Source organism: Erinaceus europaeus, chromosome 1 (assembly GCF_950295315.1).
Source record: "Erinaceus europaeus chromosome 1, mEriEur2.1, whole genome shotgun sequence".
In the NCBI taxonomy this organism is placed as follows: domain Eukaryota; kingdom Metazoa; phylum Chordata; class Mammalia; order Eulipotyphla; family Erinaceidae; genus Erinaceus; species Erinaceus europaeus.
In genome coordinates, this window is record NC_080162.1 from 70,758,172 (window position 1) to 70,780,968 (window position 22,797).

General features: G+C 47.6%; 1 protein-coding gene across 12 annotated transcripts; it reads right to left on the minus strand.

The window, feature by feature from the left end:
* Window positions 1–1,910: 1,910 nt before the first annotated feature.
* On the minus strand, window positions 1,911–20,928 carry MAVS (mitochondrial antiviral signaling protein). Of its 12 annotated transcripts, none has more exons than XM_060187025.1 (9): window positions 19,801–20,465; window positions 15,193–15,364; window positions 11,251–11,425; window positions 9,494–9,660; window positions 7,409–7,562; window positions 5,086–5,369; window positions 4,975–5,016; window positions 4,651–4,932; window positions 1,911–3,548 (listed from the first exon to the last, which is right to left on the minus strand). In XM_060187025.1, exons 1-9 carry the CDS (start codon window positions 19,851–19,853, stop codon window positions 3,081–3,083), a joined length of 1,797 nt encoding a protein of 598 aa, XP_060043008.1. In that variant the 5' UTR covers window positions 19,854–20,465; the 3' UTR covers window positions 1,911–3,080. The 12 variants fall into 12 exon arrangements, with proteins under 12 accessions (XP_060043008.1, XP_060042976.1, XP_060042958.1 ...); XM_060186993.1 differs by having other exon boundaries at window positions 5,059–5,369; XM_060186975.1 differs by having other exon boundaries at window positions 4,651–5,058; window positions 5,113–5,369; window positions 19,801–20,466.
* Between the last annotated feature and the right edge of the window lie 1,869 nt (window positions 20,929–22,797).

The following is a 22,797-nucleotide window of genomic DNA, read 5'->3' on the forward strand; positions in this document are numbered from 1 at the left end:
TCCCCCTTGCAGGTGGAAAGCCCCGGGCTGGAAGCGAGATCCTTACACCGGTCCTTGAGCTTTGTGCCATGTGAGCTTAACCTGCTGTACTACCGCCTAGCTCCCATGAGTTTTTTTGCAAAATCATACTATCTCCCTAGACCTGGTTTTTTTTTTTTTTGTTTGTTTGTTTGTTTTACCAGAGCACTGATCAGCTCTGGCTTATGGTGGTGTGGGGGATTGAACCTGGGACTTTGAAGCCTCAGGCATGACAGTCTCTGCATAATATCTATCTCCACGATTTCTCTGTCCTATCCAAAAACAACAGCAACAATAACAATGGGGGAAAAAGAAGGCCACCAGGAGCAGTAGATTCATAGTGCAGTCACTGAGCCCCAGTGGTAACCCTGGAGGCAAAAAAAAAAAAAAAAAGTAACCCAGTACTTCTTCGGATTGGTGTAAATAGTTTAGATAGTTGGTTCAGGTTGTTGGGTATGGAGAGAGGGCTGAAGACCAGAGATTGCCTTGTTGGAAAATTCTATGCACACTTTATTTATTAATTATTGGCTAGAGACAGAGAGATATTGAAAAGAAAGAGGAAGATAGAGAGGGAGAGAGACAGAGACACCTGCAGGTGGAGACCAGGGCTTGAACCTGGGCCCTTGCATACTATGTGCTTAACCAGGGGTGCCACTGCCTGGCCCCCACATTATATATATATATATGGGAGTCAGGCTCTGCTAAAAAAACAGGTTTGGGGAGATAGTACGATTTTGCAAAAAGACTTTCTTTTTTAAATATTTATTTATTCCCCTTTGTTGCCCTTGTTGTTTTTTTTATTGTTGTTGTTATTGATGTCGTTGTTGTTGGATAGGACAGAGAGAAATGGAGAGGGGAGGGGAAGACAGAGAGGGGGAAAGACAGACACCTGCAGATCTGCTTCACCGCCTGTGAAGCAACTCCTCTACAGGTGGGGAGCCGGGACTCGAACCGGGATCCCTACGACAGTCCTTGCGCTTTGCGCCACATGCGCTTAACCCGCTGCGCTACCGCCCGACTCCCTGTTTTTAAGATTTTTAAAAATATTCCCTCTGCAAAAAGACTTTCATGGGGGCTGGATGGTAGTACAGCGGGTTAAGCTCACATGGCACAAAGCTCAAGGACCGGTATAAGGATCCCGCTTCCAGCCCCGGGAGAATTGTGGGGAGTGTGGAGGAAGTCATGCCCACAATTCTCTGATGCACAGGATAAAGTAAGGGTAAGCATAAAGTGGGAAATAGAGAAGATAGGGCCTGGACCTTCCTCTAAAATTGTGCCCCAGTACTCCAGTCCCTCCATATGTGAATAGTGAAAATAAGCTGTGGGGCTGGGAGAGAATACACTTGGCAAAGAGCATGTTGCCACATGTGAAGACCTGAGTTCAAGAATTTGGCTAATACCTGTAAAGGAAGCTTCCCAAGTGGTGGAGCAGTGCTGCAGGTCTCTCTCTCCCTCTCCTATTTCCCTCTGTTTCAGTTATAAAAGAAGAAGGATTTGGGCGGTAGCACAGCGGGTTAAGCACACGTGGCGCAAAGTGCAAGGACTGGCCTAAGGATCCCAGTTCAAGCCCCCGGCTCCCCACCTGCAAAGGAGTCGCTTCACAAGCGGTAAAGCAGGTCTACAGGTGTCTATCTTTCTCTCCCTGTCTTCCCCTTCTCTCTCCATTTCTCTCTGTCCTATCCAACAACGACATCAATCATAACTACAACAATAAAAGAAGGGCAACAAAAGGGAATAAATAATAATAAATAAATATTAAAAAAAGAAGTATTAAAAAAAAAGGAGAAATGACTGCTAGTTGTGGTGAAATTGTATGCAGGTACCAAGTTCCAGCAATAACCTGGGTGGCCAAAAAAAAAAAAAAAAAAAAAAAGCCAGAAATCAGTCCAAACTTCAGAAAGAAATACATTTAATGTTCACATCAACCCTAGCAGATACACATGTTTACTAGTTATCATGTCACAGGTGAGAAAACGGAGGCACAAGTGGTTAATATCTTGACCAAGAGCACAGAGCTGGTGAGAGACAAAGCAGAGTGAGACCATAGCCATCCTCCACTGCAGAGGTGCCCCCTTTCCCACTGGGCACTCTGCCTCTCATGCCCTCACCTCTCCCACACTGGGCAGGGGAGAGGCAGTAGAAGTATTTGTGGTCGTTCACTCCAGGTCAGACACTTGATAAACAGCTGAATGCTGCCACCTCAGAAGAGTCCAGTGAAGGATGAGTCATGACACTCACAGTCAGTCCATATGGGGAAGTGAGACCAGAGAAGCCTGGTCATCTGCCAAGGTCACAAGGCCCAAGAGGGGGCAGAGCTGCAATCTTAGCCTGGGCTCTCCCCTGCAGGTGCCTCCTCCTGGACCCCACAGGAAGCTGAAGAGCATGGAGCCCAGAAGGGAGGAAGAGGAGAAGCAGGTGAAGGAGGTGGCTTCAGAACTAGCAGTGGCCTCAGGCTGAGAGGCAGGGGGAACCGCAGGATATCCCACCACATACACACACTGGCTGGCAAGGGAGGGCGTTAAGGTCATCATAGCTTAAGTAGTCAGGACAGCAACCAGGCTTCCAGGCAAGGCCTCAGGCCAGGTTATTGAGGGCTGGAAGGAGGTCCTGTGGAGTCCCTCACTCAGCATGACAGCTGTAGGTTACTGGAGACCAGGGGGCGATGAGGGGACAATGCTGACCTCCAGGCTCTGCAGCAGCACTTCCTGATTCATGGGTGTGAGCAAAGAGGGAGAAGAACTAGGACGGGAGCACCTTCTCCTGAGGACAAGGACAGATGGCAGCCCAGATTGCCAGAGTGGCAAGGCTGGGAAAGCAAGGGCAGCCCAGAGTCCAAATAGCTGAGGGTGATGAGAACACCATGGAGGGTAGAGCCAAACAGAAATGCTTTGCTCCAGGACTTAACTGGGTCCTGGAACTCCCTCCATCAGGCAGTGGCTCCAGGGTCCCCTCTGACCAGTCCCTCCAAAGGAACCTGACGAGTGGCACAACCCAGTCGCGAGCTTGGGCTGGGTGTCCCGCAGTGCAAAGAGCTAAGCATGCTAGGAAGGACTGTGGAGATTTCACTGGAGCAGGCGCCGCCTGTACTTTATCAGTAGCACAGCCAGGAGTACCCCTGCTGTAGCGACTGCAGTGGCACTGAACCAGAAGCCCCAGGAATTTATGGAGCTCCTAGAGGTGACAGTTAACTTCTCTTCAGGGAGTTTCTCCTCGAGCTTCGGAGCAGTGTACAAGTCTGGGTTGTTCTCGAGGAGATCTAGGCTGGGGCTCTCAGTTATGTTGATCCTGATGGTCTCTACTGACTGGTACTCATTTTCCTCTGGAGCATTATCCCGGCCTGTACCCACGGAACGGCTGTAGCTAATGGCAAGGTCCTCAGAGGTGCCAGAGTACTGGCTGTCTGGTTGGGATACCAGCCTGCCGGGCTTGCTCAGCTCCCGCTCTGAGCTCCACTTGTCAGGGCTGCTTTTTGGCCAGGCAGAGCTGCCTCCAGCAGCAGCAACTGGGGGCACTGGAGATGTTGGAGTCTCCTGGCAAAGAAAAGAGAAACTGGAAGGGACTGGGGATAGCAGGGACCAAGCCAGGCTGGGCAGCTCCAGTCCTGGATGAAGGCATAAACGAGCATAACTGGTGCTTCCTACCCACATTTTCTAGCCTATGGTGTCTTAAAGTTAACTTCTCTTGGGGCTCAACCCACTGCTGGTGCAGGATGGAGTAGGAGGAGGGGCAGAGGCCCTGCAGAAGTGGGTAGCAGCAGTGGTGACCTCCAGGGCAATTCTCTACTTAGTGGACTACCTGTGAAATGTGAGCACTCCCCCACCTCAGGGAACCCTTGGTGTGTGACCCCTTCCTGCATCTACATTCTGCCTGGGCCTGAGGGCCATGGAGTCATCATGGGCTTAGAAGCCTGCCTGGTCATTGTGGTCCGGGAGGTGGTGCAGTGGATAAAGCATTGGACTCTCAGGCGTGAGGTCCTGAGTTCAGTCCCCGGCAGCACAGGTACCAGAGTAATGTCTGGCTTTCTCTCTCCTCCTATGTTTCTCATTAATAAATAAATAAAATCTTAAAAAAAAAAAAAAAAAAGCCTGGCTTGGCCATATACCTAAGCAGCCCTGCAGGCTAGGTTCCTCCAGGGAGACAGTAGTAGGAGGGAAAGATGTGCAGGCTCAGAGGGGGCAGTGAAGGACATCTGTGGCTGCTCGAGGCTCGGGTCGGGGACTGGGACCACTATCTGGAAAACCCTGGTCCTGTAGAGGCAGGTGGATACACTGGTGGTGAGAGCTGACAGGCTACTCTGTTCTCTCTCTCATTGCTTCCTGTCTGCAAATTGCTTTGCTAAGCTTAACAGGCAGCTCTGAGGGCTCTACACCCTCAGAAAGAGGCCTTGAACAGGGAGATGGCTCACCCAGTGGAGTGTACACTTTACCATGCGTGCACAAGAACTGGGGTTTGACCCTGACACCACATGGCAACACTATGTACAGGGGAGCTTCACAAGGGGTGGAATGGTGCTGTGGTGTCTCTCCCTCTCTCTGTAGTTCTGAGATAAGAAGGAAAAACAAGAGGCCCAAACTGGAGACAATGGAGACTGGGAAGGGGCCATGATCATAACCAGGTGGGACAAGGACTCACCTCTGCTGACCTGCTGCTGTTCCTGATTGGACTTGTTGGCATCTTGTGCTCAGGCACCAAGCCAGCAGGAGTTCTCGGTGGTGCTGTGCCAGCGCGTGTTAAGTTGATGGGCAATCGTGATGGTGCTAAACTGGTGGGCACTGTAGCAGGGGGTTTCGAGCTAACAGGCACCCTGGAAGGCACTGTGCTGGTGGCCACAGAGCTGGTGGGCAGCTTAGAAGGCACAGGGCTAGTAGGCACCTTAGAAGGTACTGCGCTGGTGGGCACAGAGCTGGTAGGCACCTTAGAAGGCACTGGGATTGTGGACACAGGGCTGGTAGGCACCTTAGAAGGCACTGGGCTTGTGGGCACAGGGCTGGTAGGCACCTTAGAAGGCACTGGGATTGTGGACACAGGGCTGGTAGGCACCTTAGAAGGCACTGGGCTGGTGGGCACCTTAGAAGGCACTGGGCTGGTGGGCACCTCAGAAGGCATTGTGCTAGTGGTCACAGAGCTGGTGGGCACTCCTGGACCAGTGGAGTAGATGGTAGCCTCAGCCTGGCCCTCAGGACCCTCTGCAGGGGAAAAACCACTAGAAGAGGAAGTGTTAGAACCAGTATACTGAGATGACATTGGGGGTCCAAGCACATTGCTTGCCCTGGGGGTGGAACGGGCCAGGGGTTGGAAGGAAACTGAAGGAGATACAGGTCCTCGGGTTGATGTGGGGCTAGAGACCATGCCTGTAGGTGGCAAAACAAAAAGGGAAACAAATCCATCAGACTGACATCCAAAAGTCACAATGGTCCTAGAATCAAGGGCTGAAGAAAGATTCCTCTGCACTCCACCCTCCAATTCACTTTGTCCAAGCTGCCCGACCTTCTTCTCTTTGGGGGAGACTCCACAGTCCCTTTACCCACCACTTCCAGATGCTGCAGGTCCAAAGGCTGCAGGCACAGTCCTGGTCCTGTCTGTCCTCAGCCCTTGACCTATAGCCCTGAACCTGTTTTTTTTAATCTTTATTTATTTGTTGGATAGAGATAGCCAGAAATCAAGAGGGACAGGGGTGATAGAGAGGGAGAGAGACAGAGACACCTGCAGCCCTATTTCACCATTCATGAAGCTTCCCCCCTGCAGGTGGGGACCAGAGGCTCAAATCCGGGTCCTTGTGCGCTGCAACTTGTGTGCCCAACCAGATGCACCACCACCCAGCCCCAGAACCTGTTTTCTTACAGGAGTGGAATGGTCTCTCCCTCTAGCAATGTTTATGAACTTTATTTATCTTTATAATAAAAAATATTTATTATTGGATAAAGACAGAGAGAAACTGGGGGGGGGGGAGGGAGACAGAGAGACACCTGCATCACTTGTGAAGCTTTCCTCCCTGCAGGTGGAAACCAGGGGCTAGAACCCAGGTTCTTGCACACTGTGATATAAGTGCTTAACCAGATGCTCCACTGCCTGGTCCCTTTATCTTTTCTTTAGATTGGTGGAAACCCGAATGCTTCTACCCACTGCTGTTTGTTTACCCAACCCTCACTCTCTAGAAAGAGCAACCCTGGTCCAAGGCAAGGGGAAGCAGAATGATCAAGCAGAAGGGCTCACAGCAGCTCCTGGCACCAGAGGCTAAGCCAGGCCCCAGTGTGTGCAAGTGTCCTAGGAGGACTAAGGGCTAGAGAGTGAGGAGTGGACAAAGCCAGCCTGAGATGAGGATTTCAACTGGAGGAAGAAGATGTTAACTATCCATAAACATTTATAGGGGCCAGGTGGTGGCTCACCTGGTAGAGTACATGTATTGGCATGCACCAATCCCCACCTGTAGAGGGGAAACTTCATGAGTAGCAGAACAATGTTGTAGGGGTCTCTCCTCTCTGTCTCACTCTCCCACTCCGTTTCATCAAAATAAATAAATAGGAAGAAAGGGAAAGAAAAAAAAAAAGGCCATCAGGAGCAGTAGAGTCATGTAGCTACCAACTCCCACTGATAACCCTGGTGAAAAGAAAAAAAAAAAAAAAAGGGCTGGGAAGATAGCATAATGGTTATGCAAAAAGACTTTTATGTTTGAGGCACCAAAGGCCCCAGGTTCAGTCCTCAGCATCATCATAAGCCAGAGCTGAACAGTGCTTTGTTAAAGAGAAAAGGAAGGGAGGGAGGAAGAGGGGATTCAACCAAGATGAGAACTGCTCATCTGAGTCAGCCCTGATTGCTGGCCCACAGAATCATGAGCTAAATAAATGGTCGTAGTTTAATCTACTAAATGTTATGACTGTTTGTTACACCACAAATGCTAATAGCTGATACATCCTCTGAGGAAACTGGATTCCTCCCTGGAGTGAACTACTTATATTTTTACCCTTGCTTCTTAGCCAAGGGAGCCAGAGAGGCTACTTTTTTTTTTTTTTTTTTTTGCATCCAGGGTTATCACCGAGGCTCAGTGCTGCACTATGAATCCAATGCTTCTGGAGGCTTTTTTTTCCCCCCTTTTGTTGCACTTCTTGTTTTATCATTGTTGTTATTATTGCTGTCATTGTTGTTGGATAGGACAGAGAGAAATCAGGAGAGGAGGGGAAGACAGAGAGTAGGAGAGAAAGACACCTGCAGACCTGCTTCATCGCTTGTGAAGTGACCCCCCTGCAGGTGGGGGAGCCGGGGGCTCGAACAGGGATCCTTCGGCCATGTGCACTTAATCCACTGCGCTGCCAGGCCCCCAGAGAGGCCACTTTAATCTTGCTCTCACTGGTAGTCAGAAAGTCTTTAAAAACCCTCCAGCTTCCACACCTACCTCCTGTTTCAGGACTGTCCGATTCTGTGTCCTGATCCTGCTGCCCACTGGACGGCAGATAGCTGCGGGCTGCCATGTCAGAGGACTCTAGAAGGTCACCTGACTCCCTCAGGTCAGCTCCAGAACTGTGTGTCAGTGCAGTTTTCTTTGAATCCTGTTAGAAAATACAAACAAGTCATTTCTTCTAGGAGCTGGTAATGGGCAAGTATAGGCTTTAGCCCATACTATGGAGCACAGGAACCAGGAAGGTTTTGCCAGACCCTCTGTCCACAGGCAACACTGAACTCACCTCATGGAAACACACAGTCCCCGTGTGGAGGCCCTATCTATCTGTCTGGTTCTATCTGTCTTGTCAAATACAAAAAAAGAGAAAGAGAGAGGAGAAAAAAAAAAAAAAAAGGTAGCGCAGTGGGTTAAGTGCAGCAGGTTAAGTACACGTGGCACAAAGTGCAGGGACCGGCGTAAGGATCCCGGTTCAAGCCCCCAGCTCCCCACCTGCAGGGGAGTCGCTTCACAGGCGGTGAAGCTGGTCTGCAGGTGTCTATCTTTCTCTCCCCCTCCACTCTCCATTTTTCTCTGTCCTATCTAACAACGAACCGTGACAGCAATAACAACAATGATAAGCAACAAAGGCAACAAAAGGGAAAATAAATACATATTAAAATTTTTTTAAGTTTTTTATTGGGGAATTAATGTTTTACAAAATACAATAGTTTGTACATGCATAACATTTCCCACTTATTAAAATTTAAAAATTAAAAAAAGAAAAACAAAAGAAGAAAGCAAGCAAAATGAAGACCAGGCAGTGGTGCACCCAGTTAAATACACATAGTACAAAGCACAAGGATCTGGGTTCGAGCCCCAGGCTCCCCACCTGCAGGAGGGAAGCTTCACAATCCGTGAAGCAGGTCTGCAGGTGTCTAATCTTTCCCTCTCCCTCCCCCTCTCCTCCTCGCCTCTCAATTTCTCTCTGTCCTACCCAATAAAATGGGGAAAAAAATTCCACCAGAAGCAGTGGATTTGTAGTACTAGCATCGAGCCCCAGCAACAACCCTGGAGGCAATAAAATAAAATAAAATAAAATAAGAAAGGAATGGAAGAAAAAATGATTGCTAGGAGCAGTGGATTCATAGTGCAGGCACTGAGCCCCAGCAATAACTCTGGCGGCAACTAAAATTTTCTTCTTAGGGCAGGACAGTGGTGCCCCTGGTAGAATGCAAATCCGAGAACTCAGGGTTAAGCCCCTGATCCCCAACTTGCAAGGGGGAAGCTTCATGAGCAGTGAAGTAGTACTATAGTTGTCTCTCTCTCTTTAAAAAAATTTTTAAAGATATTTATTTATTTATTCCCTTTTGTTGTCCTTGTTGCTTTATTGTTGTAGTTATTATTATTGTTGTTATTGATGTCATCGTTGTTGGATAGGACAGAGAATGGAGAGAGGAGGGGAAGACAGAGAGGGGGAGAGAAAGATAGACACCTGCAGACCTGCTTCACCGCCTGTGAGGCGACTCCCCTGCAGGTGGGGAGCCAGGGGCTTGAACTGAGATACTTAAGCCGGTCCTTGCATTTTGCACCATGTGCGCTTAACCTGCTGTGCTACTGCCCGACTCCCAGTTGTCTCTCTTCTATCTCTCCCTTCCCTCTGGATTTTTCTCTGTCTATATTAAATAAATAAATTAAATAAGTAAATAAGTTAGTTCCCCTGCCTCTGGCCATTGCATAGACCCCTGTCTTGGATATTAAGTCCACAGTTTGGTATCTCCTGAATACCACACTAATAATGTCAGTTATCTCTCCTCCACCATCCATACCCTACTCGATCTTTCATGTTCCCTCACTTGTTTAGTCATTTCCTGGTCCCTTGATCCAGCTCAAAATCTCACATGAACTACAACCAAGTCCCAAAACTGACCCCAGATTTGGCTGATAACAGAGGGTTGGGAGCTGAACAGAGTGAGTCCTGGTTGACAGTTTGGGTGGTATGTGCATTGGTGTGTATGTCCAGGATAGATTCCAGCAGGGGAGCCCAGAGTAGCAGGGGAGCCCAGACTAGGCAAGAGACCACCATAGAGTACGAGGACACACCTCTTCCTGGGACTGTAGTGGCTGGGTGTCCTGGACAGGTATGGGGTGACCTGACTCGTCTCTGATGCTGTTGCAGGGGCTGCTGCCCACAGCAAGTGTGGAGGGCCCTGGAGCCTCAGCAGGATTTGACGGTGGTTCCACTGCGGCTACAGGCTGAGTAGAGGTTCCTGGAGAACAAAGATACAATGATGCCAAGGAGACATCAGGGGGACTCAGTGACAGGAGAGTCCTGGGTGCTTGGAACCCCCAGGTCCACAGTTATCAGTCCTACCACTGCTCTAAAGGCAGCTCTGATATGGAGGCCTGCCTCAGAGGCTTCATTCTGGACTGAATAGAGGAAGGAGAAAGGGGTTGGAGAGAGAAAGGAGAGGGGGAGGAGCGAGGGGAGAGTATGGGGGCATTGTCTCAAATGCCTCCCTCCAGCTAGACTGGATCAGCAGTTTCTGTGTCTCTGTTCTCAGACACTCTGAGACCCAGTGTGCTTTCTCTTCCTCATTCTGGATAGCTGCTATTGCTCACTGTCTCCTCAGCCCCCACCTCACACCATGGCCTCCCACCTCAGCTGTTTGGATCCAGGGGCTCTGTTAGTGTCCAAAAATGAAGAGATGTAGAAGGAAGGAAGAAAGGAGCCAGCCAAAGAACTCATATGGATAGTGTGGTACATTTCTAGATGTTCTCTGCCAGGTGTGAGCCTCGCCCTGCCGCACTGAAGAGTCGGTGTTGTGGTTTCTACCTGTCTCATTTTTTAATATCAGCCTGGAGTGGTGAAACCCCAGAGATGACCCCCTCAAAAACAAACAAACAAACACCCCAACTATTTCATAAGAAGGAAGGCAATTATGAGGACAGCAATTAGGTTGTAAATCTGAGTAGGGTTTCAGGAGTTATTTCTAGTCTGAAAGTAAGTAAGATATGTTCCTTTTTTTTTCTTTTTTTTTTTTTTTTTTTTACCAGAGCACTGATCATCTCCGGCTTATGGTGGTACAAGAGATTGAACCTGGGGCTTTGCAGCCTCAAGCATAAGAATCTCTTTGCATAACCATTCTGTGATCTACCCCTGCCCTAACTTCTCCTTTTGTCTCAGCCACTGATCTGATTCCTTCTGAGCACTGAGATCAGCAGGAAGCTCTGAGAAGAAATGAGGAACAACTACACAGCTGTCTTTTTTCTTTCTTTCTTTCTTTTTAGGGGGGAGGGGTGGGTCAGGGATGTGAGTGGATGTTGGAAGGCTCTAGAGGAAACTAGATAAGAGGAAAAGAGGAAGGGGAGGGAAGGAAGGAGCCAATGAGGGAGAAAGAGGAGACTGTGAAGAGGGGAATGGAAGAGATAAATAGAGAGAATAAAGGTGGAACTGAGAAGATACAGCAGAAGAAAAGGAAAAAAAGGAGTAAGAAGCAAACATTACAGCTATAAAATTGAGAGGAGGCTCCATTTGCCGAGCATGTGGGAGGTGCCCTGCTTTGATAAACCCTCAGTGCAGCCCTCCACCCCCATTCGGATCTACAACAGACTCCAAGGGAGATGTCACCATTAGGCCAGTTTACACAGGAGAAGACTGAGGTCCAGGGAAACTAAGGGGCTCGGCTAGGGAGCGACACAGTTACTAAGCAGCTAAACTGAAATCTTCGGCCAGGTTTGTCACGGTCTGGGAGCAAGGGTGACAAAGAGATGTAAGGGAGTGGGATGATGGGAGAGGGCAAGTGAAGGCCAGGGGAACAGATAGCAGTTTTAGGAGGAGGGCGGGGCAGGAGGCTCACGGGGCAGGTAGCGCTGGTAGACACGGGTGATTTCGTCAGCGAGGCCAGTGTGCTCACACGCCCTCAGTGCCTTGATGAAGCATTCCACCCAGCCCGGTCGCCGCCGAAGGCGATCGAAGACTTCCCAGAGTGTGTCCTTGTTCCCCCACTGATTGAAATGGGCCCGGATCCGGTCCTGGAAGACAAGGCCACCACTCTGCTCAATCTCTGAATCTGGATGTCCCCAGAGGAGGGGACAGTTATAGAAGAGGTATATATATAAAAAAAACCAAAACACAGGTTGTCACTTGAAACTTGGGTCGAGACCCAGAACAAAGACAAGGTTTGACTCTAAGTTTAAAGACAGCTGGTACCAGGCAATGGGCTCTCCTTATGTGTGCCCCCAGACTCTCTGCTCAGGGTTTTGCATGGATTATTTTTATTTAAGACTGTGACTGGAAAGAGCTCGCCACATAGCGGGTGTCTCATCACGTCTATGACCTGGTTTGAACCCCGATACTACATGGGAGGTGCCACCGGACTGGTGAAGTTCCACCGCTATGATATCTCTCTTTTTCTCTGTCTCTCTCTCTAGGTATGTCTGAAATACAACTAACCCTTGCTTGGTGACCTAGTTGTTTATCAACTGCTGGGAGCTGCAACTAGTTCTCTGACAAGCTGGTACTGTGGAGGACATGGGTCATGGAAAACAGCGGTGCGGTGGCTCAGCTCCAAGCATCTCATCTCGCATCACTCCTCTCGGTTTCAGTCTTGTTCCTGCTGTTGGTCGGTGAATTCTATACTAGTGTTTTTACTTTATTATGCACCCAAGAGTACACTTTATATCCTCTACTTTTATTATACTGCAACATGCAGTACATTGCTGAATGCATATTTCAAGAAGCATTAAAAAAAATAATAAGGCAAAGGTGACATTAAATTATCTAGAGATGGTCAAGAAACCCGCTACCAGTACAGTGCACTATGCCTGAAACATCATAAGGGGCAGCTCTTCATTTAGTAACAAACTAATTTATTGATCAGGTCTCAGGATTGGTACCTGGTCACTACGTGGGGACTGCCTGTACAAAGAGTGGAACAGTTGGTACAGGAACAGTGAAGTCATCAGATCCTGGCATAGAAAATAAATAAATAAATGATGAAGAAACTGAGACCTAGCAAAGATCCAACAGTCTTGAAGCAGGAACACAAACCCAGTTAATATGATGACAAAGTCATAGGTTTGGATAGCTCCTAATGCATTAAAAAAAAGGGTTAAATGTATGTATCTCTTCCCCCCCCCTCCCCTCTCAACTTCTCTCTGCCCTATTCAACAAAATAGAAAATAAAAGACTTGACTTAAGATGAAGAAAAGGTTTTTAAGAAAAACAAGATGAAGGGTATAAGAAGAGAGGAGGGATACAACAGACATGAAGAGGGCAGGAGATGGCTTGCCCAGTAGGATACATTCCCCGGCACCACGTGGGAATCCCACAGACAGCACCAGAGGAACTCCATGGATGGCGAAGCTGTGCTGTGGTGTCTTTCCCTTCTATTTCCCCAACCCCTCTTCCCTCTTTAAAGAAATAAAAGCAGGAATTTCAGGAAGAGGTTCTTTTACTCTAAAGAAGTAGAAGAATAAGAAAACTGACCTACAATGGCTGTTGAGCAGTAATATCACACATGTACAAGGCCCTGGCACCATACACACACACACACACACACACACACACAATCATATATATGAATAAAAATCCTGAGGAGATTCTGAATAAACAAACGACAGAGGTCCGGGAGGTGGTGCAGTGGATAAAGCATTGGATTCTCAAGCATGAGGTCCTGGGTTCAATCCCTGGTAGCACATGTACCAGAGTGATGTCTGCTTCTTTCTCTCTCTCCTTCTATCTTCATGAATAAATAAATAAAGTATTAAAAAAAAAACTACAGAGTTTTAAAATCCACCTGAGGGTCAGGAGCTAGCTCACCCCATAGAGCATGATCCAGGGCCCTGGTTTGAGTCCCTGGGTACCACATAGGAGCACCATGCATGATAGGTGCTGTGGTATCTCTTCTCTTTCTTTTTCCCTCTCCATCAATTTCTATTTTCAATTTAAAAAGAAAAAGAGCCCCCTGAGAGCTGTGGAATCACACAGACTCCAAGTCCTAGCACACCCATACAAAACAATACTTGGGGGACTGTGGGGCACAGGAGGTGATGCATCTGGTTAAGTGTACGTTACCATATGCAAGGACCCAGGTTCAAGATCCTGCTCCTCATCTGCAGGGGAGAAGCTTCACAAATGGTGAAGCAAGTACAGTCTGTGTCTTTCTATCTCTCTCCATCTCTATCTTCCCTTCTCACCTTTTCTCTGTCCTATAAAATAAAGGAAAAAAAAAAAAAAGACCACCAAGAGTTGTGGGTCTGTTGTACAGTCACTGAGCCCCAATGATAACTCTGGTGCCAAAAGAAAAAAACCCCACAAACTCCACCTGAATTCCCAAATACAAACAAGCCAGGCAGTGGTGCACCTGGTTAAGTGCTCACATTACAGTGCACAAGGACCCAGGTTCAAGCCCCTGGTCCCCACCTACAGGGGGAAAGCTTCACAAGTGGTGAAGCAGGGCTGCAGGTGTCTCTCTGTCTCTGTCTCTCTCTATCTCCCCCTCCCCTCTCAATTTGTCTCTATCCAACAATAAATAAATAATTTTTAAAAAGAAAATATAAACTGCATTACCTACAATTGTATTTATGAAAACAATGAATCCTTCCCAATAAAAAAATAATAAGTAAGGGTAAGGGGTAAATAGCATAATGGTTATGGAAAGAGACTCTCATGCCTGAGGCTCCAAAGTCCCAGGTTCAATCCCCAGCACCACCATAAGCCACAGCTGAGCAGTACTCCAGTAAAATAAATAAATAAATAAATAAATAAATAAATAAAACATGCACACATATCTATATACTACAGAACCAGGTGACAAGGTTTTCCTACAAACCCCAAGACATAGTGAAAGGGGATCTAACCCCATCAACCACAGACCTTCATATTGTATAGAAAGTAGAGTCATGGGAGTCATGGTAGCACAGCAGGTGGCACAAAGCGCAAGGACCAGTAGAAGGATCCTGGTTCGAGCCCCGGGCTCCCCACCTGCATGGGAGTCGCTTCACAAGTGGTAAAGCAGATCTGCAGGTGTCTATCTTTCTCTCCCCCTCTGTCCTCCCCTCCTCTCTCCATTTCTCTCTGTCCTATCCAACAACGACAACATCAATAGCAACAACAAGAATAACTACAACAATAAAACAGCAAGGGCAACAAAAGGGAATAAATAAATCAATATTTGAAAAAAGAAAGCAGAGTCATGAGATTCAACACAAAAACAGTTAAAATTGGGAGAGGTAGGCTGGGGGGAGAGCATAATGGCTGCACAAAATTTTCATGCCTTCGGCTTGCAAGTCCCAAGTTCAATCCCCAGCATCTCCGTAAGTCAGAGCAGAGCAATGCTCCGGTGAAAACAAACAAAACCCAAGAAGAGTCTGGTCCACTTCCCCAGGGTCCCAGAAAATTCTCAGGACTAGCATAGCCTGGTACCCATAAACTTTCAAAAAGGGGGCCCCAGCTCTTTGCTATGATAAGGCCCCACAACAAAGAGAATAGAATTGAAAATAAGTAGGAACAAGGGCAAGAGAGATGAAGAAAAGCGAGTTTTGATAAAAGTAGATAGGCAAGGGCACTGGAACCCAGAAATCTCAGCCAGCCAGTGCCATGTTTTAGGGCACTACTTAGAAATGACACAAGAGGGAGCTTAGAAAGGTCAGAGCCACTCCTCATGCCAAAAGTCTGCAAGTTTCTATCCAGAGCAGGAAGCAGGAGAGAGAAGGTAGGAAGGAGCTAAGGCTTGGGTGAAGCACTGAGTTCCACAGCCCTGTCCCCATCAGAGGCTGGCTGGCAGGCCCTGGCTCACCTGGTCACTTGTTGTGAGGCAATACAGGTCAGGCAGAATCTCCAGAACATGGATCGTGCAAAAATTGCTGTGATGTTGGCGGATATGCTGAAAAGTCTTCTCTTCGGCAAACAGCATTGCTGTCCAGATTCTGAAGTGAGAGAGGGCTTTGGCCCATGAAGGGGTAGAAGGACTAACAGAGGAGAAAAGATTCGAAGAAAACAGATCATATAGGGCAACGGGATTGGGAATCAGGTTGGACTAAAAGAAAAAAATTCTTTTATCAGTTTGCCAGCATTTTTGCAGTTTTCTAGAATTGTTCTTTCCTTTGAATATCCTATTTTATTATTGTCTAAGTCCCAAGGCCTTCAATGAATTTGCTTGAAAATGAGCTGACAAACATATATAATCAGATCCAAAATATCTAGGATACATTTCTGCCCTGCCAGTTGGTCAATGTTGGGGAGATCTTCTGTTCCACCCACTGTCCAGGTATGTATGTGTCCCTGTTGATCAGAAGAGGACTCCCCTTAGAAATGCTGTTTTTTAGGGTATACTGGAGGAAGGGGGGTAGAGAAGAAGCCAACATGGTAAGAGAAGGGCCACTACTTCAAAGATGGAAAGCATGAAGTACCAAGAAATAAAGAAGATTGTTGAAGATTGCTGCTAGTTTATGGGAGAGCACACAGCTGAGATCTTGAGGCTCCTGGGGGGGGGGGGGGGGTGAGAGGCACCTGCAGCCCTGCTTCAATACCTGTGAAGCCTTCCCTGTGGAGGTGGGGACAAGGGGCTTGAACCTGGGTCCTTGTGCATGGTAGCATGTATATTCAACTGGGTGCATCACTACTCAGCCCCCAACTTGCACTTAAGGATGTTTTCTTGCCTGTCTGATTTACCTCTCTCATCTAGAGAGTAGCAAGAAATAAGAGACAGAGACTGGCACCTGGGAGCAGACGGAAGCTGGGCACATGCTTTTTGGTCCCTGCTACTGGTGCAATTGCCCCTGTGGATCCTAAACAGGGTGGCCTAGCAGAGTGCATACTTGTGCTTACACTGGGCCTGGCGGCATCTGCTTCCGGAATCTGAGTATGGAGGAGTGGCTGCAGGAGGCAACCCTGACACACCAAGGTTAACATTTTGGGAGGCAAACTCATGCTGTTTGATTTTCCACTGGAGTAATGCCAACAGAAGTCTCAAACTTACATATTACATCAACTGGAGCCTGCAGCATATCTTAATATTCATGTAAATCAGAACTTCCATAAAAGAAAAAGAATGGGAGTCTGGGGAGCCAGGTGGTAGTGCAGCGGGTTAAGCGCAGGTGGCGCAAACCACAAGGACCAGGCGTAAGAATCCCGGTTCGAGCCCCCAGCTCCTCACCTGCAAGGGGGTCGCTTCACAGGTGGTGAAGCAGGTCTGCAGGTGTCTATCTTTCTCTCCTCTCTGTCTTCCCCTCCTCTCTCCATTTCTCTCTGTCCTATCCAACAACAATGACATCAATAACAAGAAAAAAAACTACAACAATAAAACAACAAGGGCAACAAAAAGGGAATAAATATTAAAAAATTAAAAAAGAAAGAATGGGAGTCTGGTTAAATAAAGATGACAATGTCATTCAGAAGTAGTAACAGGTATAGGTGTGACTTGGAAAGGGAGAGAAGATGGGAACTTAGGGGGAAAAATGGGCAAATACATACAAATATAGACAGATAGTTATAGAAATAATAGTTAACCCGTATCTGTAACCTTAGAAGAACTGCTGTAGCTTCTAATTGAGGGAGTGGGGATACAGAACTCTGGTGGTGGGTACGGTGCAGAATTATAACCCTGTTTTCTTATAATTTTGTAAATCAATATTAAATCACTAATGAAATTTAAAAAAAAGATGAGGGGGCTGGGCAGTGCCACCTGGTTGAGTGCACGTTACAATACACAAGGACCCAGATTCAAGCCCCCAGTCCCCACCTGCAGGGGGAAAGCTTCCTAAGTGGTGAAGCAGTGCTTTAGTTGTCTCTTTGTCTCTCTCCCTCTCTGTCAACCCTTCCCTCTCAATTTCTGGTTGTCTCTATTCAATAAATAAATAAAAAGATAATAAAAATTAAAATAATTAAAAAAAAATGACAATGTCAGAGACCAAAAAAAAAGAAATACATCGCTGCCATCATTCAATTTATATTATACTGAAGTGGGAAAGATAAAAAATCAATAGCATAAGCATAAATAATAATATCCAAGGGGCTGGGTGGTGGCGCACCTGGTTGAGTGCACATGTTACAGTGCTCAGGGACCCAGGTTCGAGCCCCCAGTTCCCACCTGCAGGGGGAAAGCTTTGCAAGTGGTGAAGCAGTACTGCAGGTGTCTCTCTGTCTTTCTCCCTCTCTATCCCTTCCTTCCCTCTCGATTTCTGGCTGTCTCTATCCTATAAATAAATAAAATAATAATAGTAATTATTATTATTTCCAATAATAATAATAAATGTTATAAAGAGAGCATGACATGACTAGACACAGCCCCTGGGGAAAAAGTATGCTGTTTGAACTGGAGTAAGCAGGAAGCCTTTATAAACTGGGGACATTTGAGCTGAGTCATTTTCTCCTATGAGAAGATTGTTGCTAGGGGCCAGGCAGTAGCACACCTGGTTGAGGGTACAAGTTACCATGTACAAAGACCTGGGTTCACCTGCAAGGGGTAAGCTTCATGAGCAGCGAAGCAGTATTGCAGGTGTCTGTCTCTCTCTGTCTCTAACCCCCTCCCCTCTCAACTTCTCTTTGTTCTATTACAACAAATATGGTAAATAAAAAATAAATAAGTAAATAAAAAGGTGTTGCTTGGGACAGAGGGCATAGCAAGTAAGCTGTCCTAAGGTGAAAACAAGCTTTGTATGCTTGAAGAATAAAAATGGGTTAGAGGGTGGGAGACATAGCATAATGGTTATGCAAAGAGACTCTCATGCCTAAGGCTCCTAAGTCCCAGGTTCAATCCCCTGCAGCACCATAAGCCAGAGCTGAGAAGTACTCTGGTTAAAAAAAAAAAAAAGTAAAAATGGGTTAGAGGGCAGGGAGTCCAAAGTTAGAAAAGGGGTGGTGGGGTAGGAGATAGTTTACCTAAAAGGGCGCTTTACTATGCTTGAAGCCCTAGCACTGCCTGGGAGCACAACACCAGAAGCTCCATAGATGAAGCAGTGCTATGGTCTCTCTCTCTCCCTGCTTCCTCCCCCACCCCGGGTGTGTCTATCTCCCCCCTCTACATATGTGTGTGTGTGTGTGTGTGTGTGTGTGTGTGTGTGTGTGTATCACAAAAAATTGACAAGGGAGCAAAAAAAGAAAGAAGAGAAAAAGAATGATGGGGTGGGGCAGAGATTAAAGTCAAAAGATTGGAGGCCTTTTAAGTATGGCATTATTTGGAAAGACTTTTTTTTATTTGAGGTGAAGTGGACAGTCACTGGAGGATCATGAGCAGAGAGCACAGAAGATCTAATTTAGTTAAATATTAGAGATATCTCTGGAAGTTGTGAGGACTCGGGACTGCGGCAGAACCAAGATGGACAAGAATGATCAGGGTGGTAACCATGGAAGTAGCAAGAAGTGGCTGGATTTCTGGTGTTTTGAGGAGGGAGGGAGAAGAATCAAGGATGACTTCTCAGGTGCTGGGAAGATGGAGCCAGAGATGAATGGCTAGAGAAACTGGGGGAACAGCAGCAGAACTAAGGGGACTGCAATGCTCCACTGTTGAGACAGTTGAGATGTTAGTGGATATCCACATAGGTTTTCAGGGAGGAAAGGGGACGGAGGACAGAGGAGCAGGTTGGAGTAGAATAGCAGGGGTCAGGTTTAGGGGAGACCTGCTGGACACAACACTACAGAGCAAAGTGCCCCAAAGCTTTTCAGGCTGCCAGGCCCTCACCACTGGGGAAACGGGGTGATGATCCTACAAATCCTACAGCCTCACTTGGCAGGCCTTGCTCTGCCAGCCACTAGGCTCTACATTCCTGGTGGGTCAAGTGCTAATGACAGAGGTCAAGAGAATGAGGGAGCTGGGGTAGAGGGGCTGAGTCTTCAGGAAACGAATAAAGAGCATTTCTGTGGTATCTAATAGACCTTTTGCCTTCCTTCACATAGCCTCCAGAGATACAAATGTACCACTTTGCTCTCTCTCCAGGAGAGAGAGCATTCTTCTGCATTCTAGCCTCAGTCCTCAGGGGGAAATACGGAGGGTCTAAGGGTCTGATAGAGACCAAACAAAGAACAGGTAGCCCATGTTTGTTCACATTTATTAATGGGCTACTATGGACAGCATGTGTTATACTCCTTTCACTTAATTCTAGCCACAATCCAAAGAGAATGGATGCCAAATGGATGCACAGCTGACTAGTAGCCCTGAGGGGTTTGAACTTGCTGTTTCATTGCACCAGGCACCTTGCAGGGCACAGAGATTCCCCCTACCCTCCACCTCCCAGCATGTAGCACAGCCCTGGGAGGAGCCAAGGCCACTACCTGGTTAAAGGAGGTTGCCAAGTGAGGGCACGCCTGGAAGGTGGCAACATTTAGTCCTTTCTCTTTTGAGTCATGGAAGTCTTCTGGACAAGGCTGAGGACATTCTAATCTTGCCCTCCACAAAATCCGAGGTTACCTGGTCACTGATTGCCCTCCCAGATGTTTCTGGTGCGACATCAACACATGCATAAGGAGAACTTTTTTTTTTCTTTTCTCCCAATGTTTTGCCGGTACTTCATTCCCATCACAGATAAAGTGGGCGATGGAAAGTTCTGGTCAGGGTGTAGAGACTCCTCAGAGAAGGTGGGTGGTGAAGTGTCCGTTCAGACAATAAGTGGAGAGTGTCGATCCGACTGCATGGAATGTTCTGAACACATTCCAGAAAGAAATATCCACCTGAACCGAGAGGGGCGAGGCCTCACAGCTCGGATTCCTGGATTCCTGGGCAGGACCCAGGTCTGCAGCGAGCTGGGGGGGCTCTTCTTCCCAGCGGGTGAGCGTCAGGCTGAGAGGAGGCAGCCCCAGTCCCCAGGCGCCACCGCGGCGGCAACAGGTTGGCGCAGCTGGGCGAGGCCTCGCCGGGGTCACCCTGGGCCTGCAGCTGCAGTCCTTCTCCTTCCGGCCCCACCTCTCCCAGTCCCTAAATACACACACCACCTCCCGGTGCAAAAGGAGGCAGAGGAATCCTCAGGATCCCCAATCCTCTGTGCTGCAGGGCTCGCTCGTCCAGAGCCCCCGAGTTCACTGCCTTTGCCAGCTCCATCCCCGCGCCCCGCATGTCCCGGGTCCCGTGCGCCCCGAGACGTCCAAAGCCTACCTGACTTTCCAAAAAGCGTCCGTGTGCCCGGGGCAAACTCCACCGCTTACCTCCTTGCAGCCACGACCCAGCGACCTGCAGGCAGAAGCGGAGCGCCGGTGCGGGGAACCCTCCCAGCCGGAAGGGGCGGGAAGGGCGGGCGGGCACCAGCATTGGCCAGACCGCAGCGGGGGTGGTGGTGGCGCTTGACCTTGGTTTGGGGTCCTGGACTTGTTGGACCAACGCTCTGCTCTTAATTTAGGCTTCTGTTGCAGGAACCATTTCTAGCCTGTATCCCAGATCCCTTACTTTTTTTTTTTTTTTAAAGTGGTTGCACTATAGTTTCTACTAACCACTTCCAACTATCTTCTTCCCTTGTTCAAATCGAGCAACTTCTAGGGGAAGTCCAGGTCCCGGGTTGTGAGCGGCAGATTTCACTTAGAACCCACTTTCCTTTTTTTCTTTCTCTCTTTCTCTCTCTCTCTTTCTTTCTTTCTTCCTTCCTTCCTTTCTCTCTCTCTCTCTTCCTTCCTCTCTTTCTTTCTTCCTTCCTTCCTTTCTTTCTTTCTCTCTCTCTCTTCCTTCCTCTCTCTCTCTCTTCCTTCCTCTCTTTCTTTCTTTCTTTCTTTCTTTCTTTCTTTCTTTCTTTCTTTCTTTCTTTCTTTCTTTCTTTCTTTCATAAAGAGGCAGAGAGTAAGAGACAGACCATAGTACCGAGGCTTCTTCCTTCAATGCAGTGGGGGCCAGGCTTCAACCTCAAGTCATGTACCTGGCAAAGCAGTACACTATGCAAGTGAGTTATTTTCACCAGTCCCAGAACCCAAGGTTTCCTATGGGAAGCAATCCCTCCTCCAGCCAAGTAACTTGAGGCAGGAGAATCTTTATGTTGTTCACTCCTGGACTGCCCTCCTTGTAAGTGTCAAATAAAATGCAGTTAACAAGGGCCCCAGTGCCCAACCAGATAACATATATGCTGGGCCCTAGAAAGCAGAGTGGGGTGAAGGAGGAAAAGTGGGGAGGCCATGTAAGTGGGCACAGGACAGGCTGCTTGTGTGATAAGCTGGGTGTGGGCCTTGAGCACTGCCTGGGAAAGGCCTTTCCGCCTAGGGGTGGGTACTAACCCACAGAGTTTGCCAGCTGCCTTGCCCTTGCTCAGTTGGGGCAGATGGCACTTACTGAATGCCCACTGGGTTCACTATACAGGTTTAAACTCTATATCTCTTATATTGTGGGGTCCATTAAATACTCTCACAATAATCAGATGAAGGTTTATTTTTCCTGTTTTAAAGAGAAATGAGTGATCTGGGAGATGGCACAGTGGATAAAGCATTGGACTCTCAAGTATGAGGTCCAGAGTTAAATCCCTGGCAGCACATGTACCAGTGTAATGTCTGATTCTTTCCTTCTCTCCTGTCTTTCTCATTAATAAGTAAATAAAATCTTAAAAATAAATAAAAGAAATGAAAAGATTTAGGGGCCAGGTAGTGGCTTACCAGGTAAAGCACATAACTGACCAATCACAAAGGCCCAGTTTAAGTCCAGGACCCACACCTGTAAGGGGAAAGTTTCACTAACAGTGGAGCAGTGCGACAGGTATCTCTCCTCTCTCCCTTTCTCTCTCTCTCTATCCTTTTCTTCTTTTATTCTAATTGTTTTTATTCTTTTTCTTTTCTCTCTCTCTCTCTCTTTTTTTTTTTTTTAGGGTGGAAAGGGTGACTTTATTGCACTGTACCAATGCCAGGTTGCGGTGATGGCACTTTAAAAAAAAAAGCTCCTCTTGTTTCAAAGAAGACACTGAGGTCACTGGTAATGTGGTCCTACTACCCTATCCTACCCTACCCTACCCTACAAGGAGTACACCTTAGGCACTCCTTGGTTCACAGTCCAGACTGATGCCCCAGGCCAGGGTCTCTTATTTTTTGTTAGGATGGTAAAATGTCCAGTGGCATCTGGTTCATGCTTTGCACCCACAGGCCAACTCCATGCAAGGGGTGACCAGGGAAGAGCGGTGGACACCAGCCTCCTCCTTCTTCCTCTTCTCCTTCTCCTTCTCCTTCTTTTTGCCTCCAGGGTTATTGCTGGGCTCTCTTTTCTCTTTTTTTAACCAGAGCACTGATCAGCTCTGGCTTTTGGTGCTGTAGGGGACCGAACCTGTGACTTCAGAGCCTCAGGCATAAGAGTCTCTTTGCATAACAATTATTCTATCTACCTTGTCCTCTCTCATTTTCTTTCAAAAATAAAATTTGAAGTGAATGTTAAAAAAAGGGGGCGGGCAGAGAGGAGTGGGGTGGAGGAAGATAGCATAATGCTTATGCAAATAAACTCTTCTGCCTGAAT

Coding starts and splice junctions, on each gene's coding strand:
- MAVS (XM_060186971.1), bottom strand. CDS start 19,853: ATGCATGTGTTGATGTCGCACCAGAAACATCTGGGAGGGCAATCAGTG. Junction 7,563..9,493: donor CACTACAGTCCCAGGAAGAG/GTGTGTCCTCGT, acceptor ATTTTCTAACAG/GATTCAAAGAAAACTGCACT. Junction 5,370..7,408: donor GGACAGTCCTGAAACAGGAG/GTAGGTGTGGAA, acceptor TGCCACCTACAG/GCATGGTCTCTAGCCCCACA.